General features: G+C 42.8%; 1 protein-coding gene across 2 annotated transcripts; it reads right to left on the minus strand.

Annotated features, from left to right (window-relative positions):
• Positions 1 to 281: 281 nt before the first annotated feature.
• LOC306744978 (protein argonaute-1) lies at positions 282 to 10,408 on the minus strand (the record flags this gene model as incomplete). Of its 2 annotated transcripts, XM_079227692.1 has the most annotated exons (17): positions 10,289 to 10,408; positions 8,448 to 8,629; positions 7,761 to 7,897; positions 7,310 to 7,444; positions 7,065 to 7,152; positions 6,068 to 6,215; positions 5,766 to 5,885; positions 5,532 to 5,654; positions 5,274 to 5,407; positions 4,767 to 4,951; positions 4,480 to 4,639; positions 4,008 to 4,098; positions 1,813 to 2,007; positions 1,522 to 1,656; positions 1,323 to 1,424; positions 785 to 984; positions 282 to 390 (listed from the first exon to the last, which is right to left on the minus strand). In XM_079227692.1, the coding sequence occupies exons 1-17, from the start codon at positions 10,391 to 10,393 to the stop codon at positions 282 to 284; spliced, it is 2,349 nt and encodes a 782-aa protein (XP_079083818.1). In that variant the 5' UTR covers positions 10,394 to 10,408. The 2 variants fall into 2 exon arrangements, with proteins under 2 accessions (XP_079083818.1, XP_079083819.1); XM_079227693.1 differs by lacking the exon at positions 1,323 to 1,424.
• Between the last annotated feature and the right edge of the window lie 7,830 nt (positions 10,409 to 18,238).

Here is an 18,238-nt window from a genome sequence, read left to right on the forward strand (position 1 = left end):
ATAAACAAATTCAACATAAAAAGAGCAACAGTCCTGGTAAAGTCAAAACAATAAAAAAGACAATAATAATATTCATAACCGTTTTGAGTGCATCAGGCTGTAAAGTCTGCCTGTGTTTTACAGGTGAAGGGCCTTATGTTTGAAGGATTTGGGTGAATGACTGGCAGGTCTGGGGAGTATGTCTGGTGGGCAGTCATTTGGAATATGGGGATGAGGTGGTGGTGGGCTGTGTGCCCACTCAGGTAGAAATGAGGTGGAAGGGGATCGATGGTTGGTGTAGCTCAGGCGAAGTACATGGTCCTCAGGGTGTCGTGGTGAATCTGAACAGCTTTGGCCAGCGCCTGGGGATCCCGACCGTTACTCTGACCAGACACATGGCTGCCCTCTCCACTGCAGAGAGATGACAAGGAGAGAAGTTGCAGAGCGAAGATCAGTCACACTTCATTTGCGAAATGAAAGCAGACAGAGTGAGCATCCTTGAAGGCTTGCTGTACATTCCCTCTTACACATCAATAGCACTGTCTCTCAAACCTGGGGTCACTTCATATGCAGACAGTGTCGCAGAGCAGGTATATTAGGACGGGTGTACTTTATAATTTATATATTTGTGATAATGTAAGTAAATACGTTTTAAATATTTCAATGAAAATGACAAAAGCCTACGTCAGACTTTAATTTACATAACAAAATTATTTTAAGATTTTTTTTCCAATCGCTGTAGGGTGTAAAAGTGTTGGGGACCAAAAGTGGCGTCGCAAGCATCGTCTTTCACAACCGCACTCACCTGTCATGTTCTTTGTCCACTAGATGGTAGCGAGCGCGGAAGGCCACCAGACGGGCGTAGTAGGCTGGCGCAGGGATGGAGACCGAGCGGGTACAGCGCACGTAGGTGTGGCACAACTGGTACGTTAGAATCTGCAACTCATCTGCCGTGAAACGATTGTCATCCCATAAGACATAGTAATGAGACGGCCGGCTGGTACCCTGGAGACGGAAATAAAAATTAGATGAAATACAAATGTATCTGCAATAGTACTGGGGTTGGACACCTTTTATATATTCTTTATAATAAATCACCTCTGGCCAGATCCTCCTTTTATTATTACATTTTCTGAATATGTTCTGCTCTGCCATTTTATTGTATTGTGTATATATTGGGTATTACCCATACTTCATGTTTAGTATGTAAAATGATTGCTGCTGCCACAAACAAATCCCCCCCCGGGAATGAATAAATGTGAATAAAGTACAGTATCTATCTATCTATCTATCTATTCAGGGGTTTTAAAAACACCAACACATGTTTCTTCTGTCAATAATACCTGTATACCCGCGTGGCTGCACAGGTAGAAGTCAAACTCAAAGGGATGAGTGATGCTGGTGTCCACTGTAGTCCCTGCAGGAATATTCCCACTCTTCCCAATCTATCACACAAAAAAATAATATCATTACCCATATCAAAACAAGTAATTATGAAAAGAGAGCCATTATTAAAAATGTGTTAGAAAATTGAAAGCGCACCCTTTCAGACTTGTCAGCACAGAAGAGGCGTGTGTGGTGGCGTTTCTGCACCACAATGTAAGTGATGCCTGGCTGATAGTCTTTCTCCAGCTTGATGCACGCATCTCTGATGGCCAGGAGCTCGTAGTGGAGAATCTGCACACCAGAACATAGTTTTTTGAGCACCAACTATGATATAATGAATTTGAGAGAAAAATGCACCTTGCCAAAAACAAATGAGGTGACAAGGAAGGCATTTTTACACATTTAGGACAATCCATTGAGTCTAGTAGTCATCAGCATCAACCGTACCTGTGGCAACTGTCCCTCAGGAACTCCATCTCTGTAGAAAATGATCCTGGTGGGCTTGAACCGGGTCGACTTGTAGAATTGAATTAACAGTTCGCGCACCATGTACGACAAATCTTCAATGATCTCCTGCCTGGGCCTCTGGACTCGCACTGTGGCACAGTATCTGCTGGGATGAGCATCCATACTGCCTACCACCTGGAGGAGACGGGAGGAAGGGCTTAGTGACATATATGCATATGATAAGGTGCTTTACATTAAGGCATCCATCAAATGTAAGACAGAGAAACAGAGAAAATTATGTTGGTTAGACTCCACCTCAATCCAGTGTTACCACTCATTGGTCCCAATGCGTACATTTGTGCGTTAGCATCCCCTAGAGGCCGCCACTGGGAATGTGGGAGGCTCTTCATCAGCCTTTTATTTTTCTTCCCTCAAATCCTTCCACTGCACAACAATCATCATTTTTAAACCAGTTTTCTCCACAGTCGGGAGGAACCAGACAGACCCACTCTCCTCTCCCATCCTGTCTGTGTGTGACTCCTGCGTTTGTCATAATTGCTAGGCAACAACACAGCCAACCACAGCTGAGCCGAGGTCAAGGGCGGGCGGGGGCTGACGTCATTTCCTTTTTAGATGTGAGTCAGAGATGAGCCATTTGTTTCCCTTCATCCCTCCCTGACCCCTTTAGAACTGCTTTTCTTTTTTTCGCGTTCAGCCTCTTATTGTGTATCTGACGAAAAGTCAGCTTGACTGCAATTTCTCAGGAAGTGGACTTTTAAAAGCAGGACATTGCAACTAATTTAATGCAAGAAAAAAAAGAAAAAACAAAGCACCTTGACAGTTTTAGGCTTTAAGCTTTAGGCTTAATTGCTTGTTAAGTGTAATGAATTGCCTGAGAGGGTATATACTTATTTTACTATAAAATAGGGCTTTATTAATGATGTTTTACTGAAAATGCCAAAATGAATCAAATGCCATCCAAAGGTACCAGAGCTCAAGGTGATGAATTGATCTATTCAGATTAATCCATCAAACGGTCAAAATAAATCAGAGCATTTCCCCATTTCTGTAAATGATGAATACTCAAATATGTGTGCAATGTAATGACACAGTGTTAAAGATTAAAAAGGTGTTGAAGCTCTTCTGCCTCAAACTTACTATTCATGGCTGTAGGGTTCTTCTTTTACCGGCATTGCTGTGCGCCACGGTCACACAGTGCCACTGTCACCCAGCAACCACGACCATGTGCATTTTCCGTTCCATGACATCTTGAGGTCATTTGCATTATTTACATAATCTTTTTATTTTTTTGCCTATAAAATAGGAGTGCCTCTGCCAACGTAGCAGAATGCACTGCCATCAGAGAAGCCACACTACACTTTGGCAATATTTAGATTTATTTCTCTCAAAAGATTTTTTCTTTTTATTTATTTTTTAAATATTTTTTAAAGGCAACTATTCACCCGATGTATTTCCACTTCTAGCCGTCTGAATGTTGGAGCTGACACAGAGCTGCTGCATGTGTCCAACACAAACTGAACCTGCCAGACAGCCATACATATCAATTCTGTGAAATGTAGGAATCAATTACTTTGATTTGTTGGAATCTATAAGAAGTGGCAGCCAAGTGGCTCAAGCTGCTGTTCCTCTTATAATGGCCACTAGTCTACTTCAATCTTAGGGTCTCAAAAGCCAATTTATCTTCCTCCAATGTGTCTTTGTGTCAGTTTTAGAATTAAACTTGAATATACCAAGTTTTAAAAAAATGTGTCTCAGCCCGTTCTCTTAGACTATGTCCAGATGTTCTGGCTCCACTACCTGACAAAGATGGCAATAAACAGCAAACCCAAAGTCAGCCATTTAGAAATAAAACTAATTCATGGAGGATGTCTATTATCTTTAAATGATAAAGAATAGAGACAATAATTACACAACCTATTGTTTCACCTCACACTTACTTCCATTATAAAATAGCCTAGACTTTGCTGGGTTTAATCAAGTAATCATTTAGTCTCTAAATGCCCATCACAACTCGGAGAGCCAAAAGCACTCCAGTGTCCGCTGCACATGACTGTAACATGCATGCCCTGATCGTGTGTGACATGCAACATTTGCACATTCCTTCCTTTTTTTTCTGAGATTGTGTTAAAGGTCAACTAGTGTTGTTTAATGAAGGTGTTATTTCTAAGACTTACAGCAGTAATGGAGGGCTTCTTGCCATCTCCAGCAGGGGGGTGCGTGACGTCTGCTCCCAGGAAGATAACCGGCTGCTGGAACACTGCTGACCTGAGTGCAAATGGAGGAGATGGATTCATAAATATGGAATAAACTTTTTTAAGATGATAATTCTATGGTTTAACAGTGACATGTATGGGGAAAAACTGCAATCCCAGGTCTTATGTGGACAGCAATGACCTGTGGCAGTCGCCATGAACGGGTTGCATGAAGGTCAAACACCTGCTTGTTATATATATATATATATATATATATATATATATATATATATATATATATATATATATATATATATATATATATATATATATATATATATATATATATATATATATATATATATATATATATTTTATTACTTAAATTCTCACTGTGGTCCTCCTGCCATAAATGTGTAGAACTAATTGAAAAGCAGCCCAAACAAAAGCTCACCGTTGGTGAGGCACCAGGATGTTGTTGATGCCTCCCAGCTTCACGTTGATCTTGAGGCAGAGGTTGGAGAGCGTCTGAGGGGAAGTCTTCACCACGTTCTTCACCTGGACGCACTGCGTGGCCATGCCCAGGAGGGTGTCTCCTACACGCTTTACCTCGGCTAAAGGGACAGTTTTGAAATGGTACATGAAGAACACCATGATGCTAAAGGGGCAGAGGCAACATAGTGTCAAGTTGAACGTGATGTCTTTTAATGATGTTCAAGAAGAGAAAATGACACAGCCTACCATAGACAGGAGTTTTTCCCGGCAGGATGACGATGATGAGCTGCAGTCCAGAGTAGGTGTTCTTCAGGTGTCTGAACATGGGCTCCACGCTGTCTGCTCCCTGGGCGTATTTACAGAAACATGGCTGACCTTGAATCGGCATCCCAGCATCCTTGGAGATTTTACGCAACTGGTCTGTGAAGTTCCTGAAAGAAAACCAGAGTAGTTGAGACAAAATTCAGCAAGCTAACGCTTTTCATACTTTGCACTATATCTCTGCCCTGTCATCAGGAAATATTATTAATGATATTATGAAGAAATTGATCATTGTGTTTGAGATATCAAATATAGGCAAAATATGGCATTGTAGATTAAAAAAATGTCTCTTGCTAGCAGCTAAATTATACATGAACCTAATGATTTACCAATATTAAATGCAAAACAGCCAAAGCATTTTATGGGGATTTTTATGTTTTTATTTCTCCCAAAATAAATGTATTGCAGCTGTTGCCACTCATTAGTACTTACTTGAGCACCTCTTCTCTGCACTGTTTCTGGGGGGCAAAGCAGGCAATCGCCCACACTTTGATCTCGATGCCGTTATAAAACTGCTTTCCCCTCATGTCCCACACTCCCTGGTTGGGGGTTGCTATGGCACGGTTCTGTGGAACAGAAGATCGGAGGAGAGAGAGCGAGAGAGAGTTTAAAACTAAAACCTACTGCATACACTCCCATCATAACTCAAAAACTGATCATATTTGCAATAATAAATGAACCATGTATTACCCTTCCTCCATACTGCAGGATGGGGGCAGGAAGCACCCTGCCCGTCACCTCAGCCATTTCATCTTTCACCTTGATTCCAAACTCCTGGATGTAGGGGTCCAGGTTGAAGTTAGCATTCTTCATCTGTAGAGAGAAAGACCATCCATCAGTCACACATTCCCATAAATAAATAAATATGCACCCTCGTTACGTCCGCTGTGGGGCTTCCCTCCACTAGTTGTCTCTACAACTCACCAGCCTGCTGATCTCCTCTTGTCTGTCGGGTGCGGAGCGAGCTGTGGCTTTGATCATGGTGGAGGTCTGATTATCCGTCAGCTTCTTGATGCATCGCTGACCTGCTACAATGTTACACACCTGGAACGAGTGAACCCAGAATCATTGGGCTGTAAATATTGGTTATTCACAATAATCACATTAATCCTGGATGCATCTAAAAAAATATATTTTTTAAGTCATTGTACATGGTGTTTTTACATATGAATAAGTGATAAACTCAGTTATTGTCACAGCTCAATTCTCCTTGAGTCCTTTCTCACCTCCAGAGGCAGGTAGGTGTGCTTCTGCTCCTGCCCCACCTGTAGACAGGGTAGGTGGGGGTATTTTAGCTGCAGGTTGTACTTCTGCTTGAAGTACTGGGCCACTGTACATTCTACGGTCTGCCCACTTTCGAGCTGGAGGGGAAACCTGGTTGACAAGAAACATGAAATATGGTGTGAGCTGGTGAAGAGGATGAGGTAATGATTGACAGAAGATTTTGCGTGGATACACCCCTGTCGGGTCGTGAGTGTGTGGCGCATCAGTGACAAATGTCACCGTCATCGCAATGCGTCTCTTGCCAGCTCCCGGCTTGCTGATTCATCATCCAGGTTGATGTTAAAAGTACTGACAATCACAACTCAAGACTCCAGAGTAACATATAAAAGTGTATTTACTCAGCAAGCAATTCTCTTTGTTTTGCGTTTTTAAACCAAAGTTCCAATCTGTATAACATTTTACCAAATATAATTTCAGCACTGAAAATACATAATTTTGGATTAAATGCTGACTAAGGAGGAACCTCTCAAATGCAAACACTTCCCAGGGATTGAGAACCTTTTGAGGAACGGCAGGGACTAGAGATTAATAAATATAGTTCCTCTAGGAGAGTTTCAGGTGCAAAGAAAGTGCCAAAAAAAAACAGATAAAGAGTAGAAGCAGGACAGGCTGTTGTGAGGACCAGTGAGTGACAGAGTTAACAAGAGTTGCGCCACAATAAATAACCATTAAAAACTATGAAGCTGTCATTGTGGAGACAAGCGTTCTCGAGTGTTCAGAATTATTTTCTACCGCTGCATTTCTCATTTTCATTCAAACATCAAAATCATGCAACTGTAACTACAGAGAACAACAGGTCGACTGTTGTCGTTTCCAAAATCCATCACGGTTCTAGTTGGCCTTAACCTCATGGTTCCTCAGATGCAGTGGATATCCTAATAACGTAGATAAACAATGGGTGCATTTGGCCATGAAATTCAATGCTGTCTGCATTCTCACGTTTGGTGGCTGGCTGGTCGTCGGGTGACATTGCATACACGATACTTCCTCTTCATTTGGCCACAGTGAGTCACCTCCACCTTCAGGCCTGGGAATGCCAACAATGTGGTGTAAATAGACACAGAAAGGCAGACATGATAATTAGAAGAAGAAGAAGAAGATCTTTAGACAGAGGCATGAAGGTGTGTATTTATTTCCTTGTTGAGGGCTCATCATGGTGTGTTTCACACTGGCCAGTAACCCACCTTTAATCTCCTTGGTGAAGCGGACCCTTTGCGAGTCCGTGAGAGTCTTGGGCTGCTCGTCGATATTGCGGATGTCCAAAACTTCACACATGAACTCGATTACAGGCTGGGCTTTGTAGAAGGCCGTGGCGGACACTAGGGGGAGATAGAGAGCAGCAATACGTCCATAAAGAAGAGCAACTTAACAAAAGGTTGATGGATGCCCCGCTACTTTTATGTGCCGTCACGTCACCATTTGAGGTATTTATCAGAGTCAAAATAATGTTACATTCTGCCAATAGAAGCCTATATTCATGATATAATTATAAACCAAATAATGATTGACGATTCAAGTCCTCCTTGGTCCCAGATTAATTTGACTTTTCCATTTCTGACCCACTGTTTCTGTGTCATGCAAAGTCAGTAAAAACAATGAGATCACTGGCTGACGCTCAGTCAGTTGGTGACTCACCATCAATGTTAAGCATCATCTTCCACATGGCGGGGCGCACAGACTGGTGGAAGCCAAACCAGACTTCCCTCCCCCCACCCAGTGGGTGGTAGTATCCTTCAGGTGGGGAGAAAAATGATCGGCCCACTGGAGTGTACCTAATTAGAGGATGTGGGGAGGAGAAAATGATGAATGTGCAAAAAGATTTGACTTAATACAAAGCATGACCTCAGCATGACTTCATATTCAGTAAAGCTATCATCTCATGTAGGAGGCTTCAGAATAAGAGAGAGAGACAAAAAAACAAGAAACCTGCATGGAAAAACACTAAAACTGGACTAAAGAGGAACAGTGCTGTGTTTATCTGAAACAGACAAAAGACGGGGAAACATTCCCACTAAACTTCCCAAACTGTGGCTTGAAGAGTTATCGTTATGCCCCTGCCCTGCATTGTTTAGTGGATACATTCACAGAGGTCTCAGCTAACAACCTTTGTTTCGTGTCTCTGACCCCTGAAGCTATGATGGTCTGATGTATGCGAGTAGAACAGTCCAGTTAACCTTGCTTGACAACTTGGCAAAAACATTGCTTCCCAATCTCCTTTTATGTACATGAATATAACTCAATTTGACAGGAGTGTGCGGGGGGTTGCCGTATGTATGTATGAGTGTTTGTGTAACTGGGAGACAAAGGGTAACGACGATGTACCTCATAGAGGCCAGGTGGCGCATCGCCACATCCAGGGCTTGGACCGAGTCGAGGGGAACCTGCAGCCGACCGCTGACCAGAGTCTCCTGCAGCTGGCGCCATGACACTTTGGCCAGCCAACGGATGGACACCTTGAAGATTCGATCTTTGCCCTCACCTGGGATGGTTACCTCAAAATCTACCTGGAGAAATAGAGGACAGAAAAGACAGAAACGGAGAGGGGAGGTAAAGAACAAGGCTGCAGGAGAAGGAGAACAACAACAACAACAACAACAACAACAACCAGAAATTCAATGAAGATGGACTACTAGCAAGAAAAGACCCTTATCAAGCTGTGCAGTATTCTGGAAACCCCATTTCATACAAGATCCATTATTCAAGAAGGCATCAAAGTGGGTGGTTCAGAAACAGAAAAAGAGTTGGATGTGAAAATGAATGCGACGTTGAAGTGTGAACGGTAAATGTGAAGCTAAAGCCAGCCGCTTAGCTTAGCATTAAGACTGGAAACTGGGAGATGCAGCTCGGGCCACCCCTTTTTTTTGGTTCCTCTGCTGTGTCTGTGGTCTCCAGGTCTGCAGACCTGATTGCAGAGTAATCAGTGGCATTGGACACACCTGGGCCAGTTGTGCCCGATGCATAAAAGCCTGAGCAGCAGTCCTTATTTTGGCAGGGCTCTTCTCACCCCACACCGCCGTGTCGGCACTTTTTTTTTAACATCCATGTAGCACATTTTCAGCCTGCTGCAGTTCTGACTTCACAGTTTCTCCTACATTTGTTTGTTTGACTTATTTTGACCTGTGTTTCTCCTGTTTTTGTCACAATTTTAGAGCCTGGCTGTGACACCAGGTTCTTTCCAAAACTAACACAATCCACCTACGAGCACCTCTAGAGCTCACATATTAACACATATCTTGTTTATAATCAGAGATGTGTTGGACTATTTTCTATTTTCCTCTGAAGTTGCAAGGTATACAGTGGAGACCCCTTTGAATAGAGCCATGGTTGCTTTTCCACCCCGTTTCCAGTATTAATGCTAAGCTAACTAGCTGTGGTCATAGACGGTATACAAGAAGGGGGCATAGTCATTATGTCGTTTTGAAGCCTTGAGTTTGTCAATTTGACCATCACCATCTTTGCTTTTTGCAATGAGAGAACAGAAGTTACCATATTTGGAGGAGGGACGTAGAAAGGTTGTGATTATGGTCTATTTTACTCTAAATGGACCATCAGTTACTAAATTAACATCATGCTGTATTGATGAAGACTTCAAACTAGAGATTGAGACCATAAACTCATGTTGACAATGTTTACCGAGGTAATAAATCAAGTGAAAAGTAGGGTCGATTTCTCATAGACTTCCATACAATCAGACTTGTTTTTGTAACCAGAGGAGTTGCCCAGTAGAGAAGATGCAGGTTTTAAGACACTTCCGCATTGGCTTCACTTGTCAGAACCGGAGGTTGCCGCCTGGCTGTAGACTAATGTATTATCTAACTCTCGGCAAGAAAGTGAATAAGTGCTATTCCTTAAAATTAGAAGACAGAACTCAAGGTTCTCAAATGTACATTAAAGTAGAAGTCCCCAACTAGACAGTTAGTGTTCAATAATACAATAGATGTTTGTGATTGTTATGAATACTGGGATAGACACAAGTGCTTTACAGGAGATAAATTGTGCTTTCTATTCAGTGCTTTTCCCCAAAAACCTTCCTCCCCTTGAGAAATAGTGTAACTCCTGTCCCAACGGGGTTTAACATCTACTTCATTGATCCCTGAGGAGAAATGAGTTGGTGATAATAGCATGGTGTAACATTGTAAAGCAAAACAACTTCAAACATCTACCTTCTCACTCCCAATAGGAAGCGCTAGCACCGTGTAGATGTTCTTCTTGCCGTCATACACTGGCTTTCGGTCGCCAAAGAGCTGGGGCTTGAAGTGTTGCACCATGTATTCCACCACCTCCCTGTAGGAAGAGACGCACACGAACACAGTATGGGATTAATGCGCTCCAAAAAACAAGAAAGAGACCCCGCTCTGCCAATTAAACCCATCGCCTGATAAGGTGGGGGGAGGGGCAGTTCTAAAGATGATAGAAGAATATTGATCAAGCAGGATGCAGCTGTTGGGTGCAATATCTCATGGTCACAGGGGGGAGGCAGGGACAATAAGAATAAGGGTGTGGGCAGGGGCCCATTTTTCAATGCACTGTGCCTTGGCCTTCATACAAGTGTGGGGGATGAGGGGTTGTTCTGAAAAGAAAAGGGTCAAAGGGCTTGTCCTTTGCAGGCCTTCTTAAAACTTGTTCAACTTGTCTTGAACCGTAAAACCAAAAGAGACCCTCTCTGAATGTTAAAGCAGGTGTACGAACACATGCAACGTTCAGGGATTCTTCCTTCCAATTTTAGGTTCCACGGATTTGTAATCAATTTGTTTCCATTTCTGCTCCCACCCTTTAATTGGGAGGACAGCAAAGCTCAAGGACTCTCCTAGAGTTGTCTTTTTGCTTTTCACAAAGAATTGCAGATTCAATCAAAGAACAAATGCGAATTGAGGCCACTAGTATTAAGTCGGGGCTGTTTAAATACAGATAAAAACATAATGTCAAGTTATTCTTTTCAGTTTGGGGGGGAAATAAGTAATTGGTCTGGAGGAAATATGCAAAAACAAATAATACAGTTATCATTAAAGTTGTGTAAGTCTAAACAACCGGATCAACAATAATCTAGTCTCCCCAACATTTGTAAACTAGCATCTTGCTGCAAATAGCCAGATGCAATTTTTGCACAAAAAAAGAAAACACAGCCCATCTATCAGGGTTTCCTAGATTGATTCTAATCTCTCCATTTTACACCCCATCTTTCTAAATGACTATTGATGAATCTCCAAAGGACCAAGGCCATTAGTCAGCAGCACTGGGACAGTAAACCTGAGAGCTCATGGATTGGGGGAGTGCCTAGACAAAACACAGAGTTGGCCTATATCATATTCCTGACACACAACTCCACACAAAAGACCACACGTTGTAGCTTGTTGACAGCCACCTCATAGTGTGACAATGAGAGTCTAAAGCACAGAGAGAAGAGGAAAAGGGAAAATGGCATTCTTGTTTTTAATTTGTTACAGCAGGAAATAAATGAAGGGGGCCATTAAAAACTGTCTAGGAATGAATGGTTTCATGAAAGAAATATACTGAGATTGCAAACCTGTAGCAAGTAACTACTTGCTTGCCTGAATAGTTCAAGAGTGAACTGAAAAGAAAACCATCTCTTCACAGTCAACACAGAACATTTAAATTGCTCCGTTCTAGTTTCTTGTAAACTTTAGGCTCCTGCGTCGTATCGGAAAGCTACTTGCAGTATGTTTATTACATCTACTAATATCCTTAAAACCTGACTAAAAATAAGTGATTTTTGATTTTGACACAATCCTTTTAAATGTACCCTGCATCAGACACCAAATGATTCAAGCCCACTCTGCAGCATGAGGTGAAAGGGTCAGTTAAGTTAGAGCCACTCTTGACTCCACCATCTGTCCAGTCCAGTGACTCGGACACAGCTACTGCAGGAGAATGCTTCCTACCGCTTAATATGAAGTGAAACCCATGCATGATTAGGCGTTTTATTTTAGCCGGATTCTGCACAGACGTATGGACTTTTTTAGTTCCGAAAATACATTCCATTGCCTGAAAATGTTAAAAGCAGGTCACAAAGATTAGTTTTTATGCCCCCAATGTGTGTCATTTATGACCAAATATTCTGTTTTTTACCTGCACAATAGAGATGCATGGTGCAAACAATCTATATAAGGCAGTCACGGGCCAAACGATAGCAAATGCAAACTTTATACTGCAAGTAAATGAGTGTGTTTAGACCTGAAAATCATTATTGTGAGCTGAGGAGCTCTGCTTTAGCTGCATCAGGTTTATTTTTATATTATTTTAATCACACAAAAACATGGCATTCAACTTGTAAAAAATAAATAATAATAAAATTACAAAGAGTTACATTTAAATCAAAGTTGCATTGTTCATGCTGAAAGTAGCTGTTGCTTTTCACACTTCAATTTCAACTTGTTCCACTCCGCGTGTTGACTTCTTAAAATGCATACCTTGCTGCCACAAGAGAATAAATAACCACTTAAATGTGACAACAGACAAGTACTGATCGTTTAGATTACTGTGGGACACCACAGACAAGGCACACAAGAAACACCAGATGAAGGTGTAGCCACGTCATATCACCTGTTGACTCTCCGCGGGCACTTGTCAGGCTTAATGTCCACCTCATAGTGATAGACGTCAATCTTTGGGATCTCCACCTCGAAGTAGTTGGCCAGCAGCTTGATGGGCTTGCCCACGGTACCCATGCCTGGCCGGCGGGGGGCATGGAACACCTGCTCCAGGGGTGGGGGGTAGGCCTCCATGGGCTCTGGACAGACAGGAGAGCGAACCATTGATGAGGACAGGTGACAAAGGGGAGGCGGTTCAAAGCCAGACATGAGGAAAGAGATAAACAACGGTTAAAAGTGAGGAGGTGAATGAAGTGGTTGTGAGCAGCAGAGGCCAGGGCGATAAGGGCCAGGGAAGTGGAAGAAGTTGGGAAGGAAGCGTCGGCAGGGGCCAAGAGGACATGATTGGTGGACACCCGAGTGAGTGGCAGGAACAGGAAGACAGGAAGAAAGGAAGAGGGAAGATAGGAAAGAGAGACATGATCAGAATGGATCGGTAAAGCAGCAAAATGTTATATGAAAGACTAGATAAGGGTGATGAGAGGGATATTGACAAGGCATTAGGAAGAGGAACAACCAGATCAGGTCAAATGAGGACGGAACCACATCACATCACATGCATTCAAGATGTCACAGGGGATTCTGGGATTCGGCATACTCCACCCTTATTTTCAACATTTTATAGACCAATTGATACAGCAATTCTTTGTGAGAATAATTTGCAGATTTTATATCGATAATGAAAATAAAATCAATAAAGGAAATCACGGGTTGCTCTAAACATCTTTTCGCTTTCAAAATAGGTCTTTCTGAAAATGTCTTCATCCAACAGACACTTCATGTGTCAGTTATTTTTCAGTGGTTTAAATTTGGCATTTGCTCGTTCAAACTTGGCCTAAAAGAAGTCATGCATTTCATTGGCAGAGGAATTAACAAGTAGCCCACCGATTAGTGACCATCATTTCTTAAAAACAAGTCTGAGCCAGTCAGGAGAGGGGGGGGGGGGGGTCGGGTGCCTGGGCTGGGTGCTAGATGTGAAGCTAGCTATGACTCCTGCCTGAGAGAGGCCCAGTGCCCTAACCTCTGGGTCCCCAGAGAACAGCCCTCCTCTAGCACAACAAAGACCCCAGCTGCCCTGCTCCTCTGTCTCACACACACACAGAGAAATACACGGGTGTACGAATAAGAGGGAGCGCCCTTGCTACGGTGAACACCCACACCCTCATACACACAAACAGAGGGGGCCCCCTCTACATTCCCAGCCTCACCATGGAGACACCACGGCAACACAGCATTGTCATGGATATCAGGGGATGTGTGTGTGTGTGTGTGTGTGTGTGTGTGTGTGTGTGTGTGTGTGTGTGTGTGTGTGTGTGTGTGTGTGGCTGTTGGAGGAGATGGGAGGGTGCCGCTGTGGTCATATTGAAGAGACCTTGGCCTTTTTGGTCACTACACTGAGCGGTGTGGATCCAAAACTGGAAAAGCCCTTCTTTAAATAGCTGCAATGGAAATCCTCTGGTCCAACGTACCACCCAATCATATGCTCACTAAGCTTTTTGGAAAATGCCCAACTGACAGGAAGTGTAACGTCAGCCATGAAACACAGAAAGATGCGAGTAGAATCACACTTCACTGCAACGACTCGGACAAACACCATGAACACAGACGCCGGACATGTGCTGACCACACGCACTCCGCGTGGTTAACGCGAGTGTGTGTGTGTGTGTGTGTGTGTGTGTGTGTGTGTGTGTGTGTGTGTGTGTGTGTGTGTGTGTGTGTGTGTGTGTGAATACTCAAGCGTCTCGAGTGAGTTGCACTCACACAATGACACACACGTCTCCCTCGTGCCAGTGAAGGCAGATGGTGAGAAGCGGAGCCAGCGCTTTCACACATCCCAAGACAATAGCCGTCTTTCCCGGGCGGTAAGCCTGAAAGCAGAGCTTTTGGTACCGCATCACAACAACAAGACTCTCACAACTTTCTGCCTACAATGACGTAAAGAGTTGTTAGATCAAGAAGTCACATGGGAAAAGACTACTATCAAGTCATATCAAGGGGGAACATGTACATGTACACTTTGTTTCGGTTCATTTCATGATCCTTTGGTGAGACCTGCGGTACGTCTTCAAGCATTTCAGTACTAGACGGTAACACTTTTATATTCTGGGTTCAGTTTGCCGCTTTTAAATAATTCAATTTTGACTTTGGTGATAATAGCAGTTTTCAAGGTGTTTTATGATAAAGGATGAGCGGTACTGAGCTTCAGTGCAAGCAGAAATAATAAAAAAAAGACAAAAGACACAAGGCTTTAAAATCTCAAAATAGGGAACAGTGGTGACCCCGTCCCTCATCAGGAGAGCACAACAGGCCAAGTGCATGAATGAGAGGGAACAGACAATTATGCATCAATTGTTTTGGCCAAACAGTTCTGCTCTCTGAACAATTGGCTGTTGACCATGAGCTAAACATGGCAATCAGCTTTATCTTGGAAAATAGCACATTGAATAATCACACTTCAAACACAAAAGCAGACTTTGAGATGAGGGGCCCCTCGGGACCCTTCCCCCCCCCCCCCATCCTAAAAAATAAAAACAAGCCCATTCAACTGAATTCCATGTTCTGTGTCTGGATTGACGACATAATTTAAATCTCAGGCATACTTGTACAAATAAAAGGTACAGTTAACCGGATCTGTAAGTTCACCATCTTCCTCTACAAATGAAATAGCATTCCATTTATAAACCCTGCCTTTACAAAGTACAAGACCGACTCAAGGCTGGATTATGAATGCTAGGGTTCACGATTTTCCGCAATAAGTGGACTTTAGACCTGGTCATAAAGATTGTGTTTTAATTGGCTGCTTCCACACCTCAGACATCCAAGAATAAGCAGCATCGGCACTGATAAGCACTAGCTGTAAATCTCAAGCGTGCAGATGGAAGCCCCACACATGATGCACAGCACATGCTTCTCAGTCTTTCCAACAAACAAAAAAGAATAGCTTCTCTAAACTCTAACAGCAGATGCACGGATATCCCAATTGAGGATTATTTTTGGATCAACGTGTATAAATAATTCACGTGTCCCTGCAGATGTTGGAAGTCTGTGTCCCTGAGGTGTGCGTGCAATGTACAGATGTTAAACACTTTAGACCACCTGAGCAGTGTGATCCTCCACAACCTGTCAGTGAGCAGGGAGGCCGGTCTGCTGTGTGGGGAGTGCGGGGTGCAGCTGCTGCTGCGGTGGTGCTGCTGCTGCTGCTGCTGCTTGAAGGCGGGCTTCGCCTCATCCCTCACCCAGATTCCCACGACCTCCCTGCCCCCGCGCATGGCTGAGGACATCGTCAGTGCACCTCGAAAGACTCCACTACACCTATAAATCTTAGATGAATAATCTCTGCAAAGTGCTGTGCATGCAGACTACCAGAGAGCCCCTCCACCTCAGCCTCCATCTCCATCTCGTTGCGATGCAACAGACCGGTTCTCACCCAGCGTCCCTCTACACCCCCCTGACGGAGCCCCGTTTTTTCCCCAAAACGCAGTATATGTGTTTGCAGCAGCCTTAACTGATACCATTTAAAACCACTAAAGTAAAACATAAATAAACATACCCTCGCCAGACGGTCCCGGCTCCATCCCATTCACTTAGCTGCGCGGGTACAAGCTAGCTTGTCCGGGTCCTCTGGTCCAACCGCCGGCCCCTTCAGGCTGGAGCCCCCTCCTCTCGGCGTGAAGTCCTCTTCTTCTCTCGCCCTCCCACCCCCCCCTTCCCCCACCAGAGCCCCCCCAGACCCGCAGAGGAGTAGAGGCAAACGGCTGATAGCTGCCGGCTGACCCTGGAGGCAGTAGCGGGAGAGCTGGAGGGCGATGCCGTCTTCTTCGGGACCTGTCCTCGTCGTCCTCCTCCGCGGGGCCGGGATTTTTGGCCGAGTTGTTCGCGGCTATGGGGTTGCTCGTCGGTTTGTGTTGTGCTCCTGCTCACCGTTCAAGCAGGATTCTCCATCGGAACAACAACAAAAAAGGCCAGCCCCTCACACCCCCACCCCAACAAAAAAAAAAAAAAACTTCTTCTTTGCCATTAGAAAGTGCAAAGGAACTGTTGATGAACTTGCTGTCACACCCCAGAGGTTGAAGGGGGAACTGCACTGCAGATATGCAAATATGGCCAGCAGCAAGTGTAAGGACAAGCTCTTTAACGTTTAATAAAGGAACAAGGGGTTCATAACGGCATTAATTAACAGATACACCCACAACAACAAATAGCCATAAAAAGAGTGAAATGTGTCAGTGCATTCTAAAACTTCACTTATTGGCAAAAAAACAGTAACATATTCTTCAAAAAAATCTAATTTCTTCCTTGGTGTGATTTATAATGGGTCTTTATCAACCCTGTTTTATTATTTCACTAGCAAAATCAGTTTTAATCATTTAACGTATTGTGATTTTGTTACAAATAGAGAGATCAAACTTTCTTTTTCTTTTTTTTGACCGAGGTCATATCCTCTTCATATTTAGCCACTAGTTTATCCAACAGATAAGCTCACTGGCAACTCATTGTCATCTTCCCAAAAGTTGTATACTTGACTTTTCTCCAGATAGGCCATTGTGTTCCCCTTAGGTTAGATCACCCAAAAAAGTAATCTCTCTTTTAATTGTAGTGCTTTGGAAATAAACATGATTATTCTCCCCAAGGGTTTATTAAAGACTAATTGACCTCAATCACAATCTGAAAGACATCAAATCCTGGTTGGCAGAGGGCTTTCATAAACTTAATCAGAATAGACCTGAAATTATATTTTTTTGAACCACAGCAATGAACCTCATTCCTTCCTTTTTTTGTATTAATCAATTAATCGAGCAATCATTTCAGTATTAATTAATATTATTATATATTTCATTATTTCAAATGTATTGAACACTTTGGGCCCCGATATAATGTTTGTTTGTTAATATGTACACTTAAAATGTGTCTGCACACTACATCCACCTGTTTAAACCTTATGATATTAAACCCATTTTAGTATTTAAAAAGAAGGCTGTATGATATGATAAATGAATACATTAAATATGAGTAAGGCAGTGGTGGAAAGTACACTCAGGTACTAAGTACATTTGTAGAAGTATTTTCATTTTACTTTACATTACTTTATACTTCAACTTTACTACATTTCAGTAGGACATTTTGCAAATTTCTAATATATTTCCCGACAAACTAAGAGTAAAATTCCACTTGCAAATTAATACATCACTGATACTAATTATGCAATAATTCAATATGTAATTATATGACCCATAACACTCCATGTTATCCTGTTATCAGAGCTGTATAAAACAGACTTTCTAAATGCTTGATTGTCAAGTGATTGACGAAGACTTCAGATAAATCCCGGAAGAACTTTGCAGGCCATTTAAGTGTGTAAATATTGGTAGAAATTGATGCAAACAGAGAGACAAAATTGTGATTTTTGTTTAATAGTCAATAAATAAATTGTTTTGTTTTCAATAAAATGTGCTAATATTTGAGGATTAGGAAGTGTAACAGCAGAGTTGCCTGTCTTGTTGAAAT

This window comes from Taurulus bubalis (genome assembly GCF_910589615.1).
Source record: "Taurulus bubalis genome assembly, chromosome: 12".
NCBI classification, from domain to species: domain Eukaryota; kingdom Metazoa; phylum Chordata; class Actinopteri; order Perciformes; family Cottidae; genus Taurulus; species Taurulus bubalis.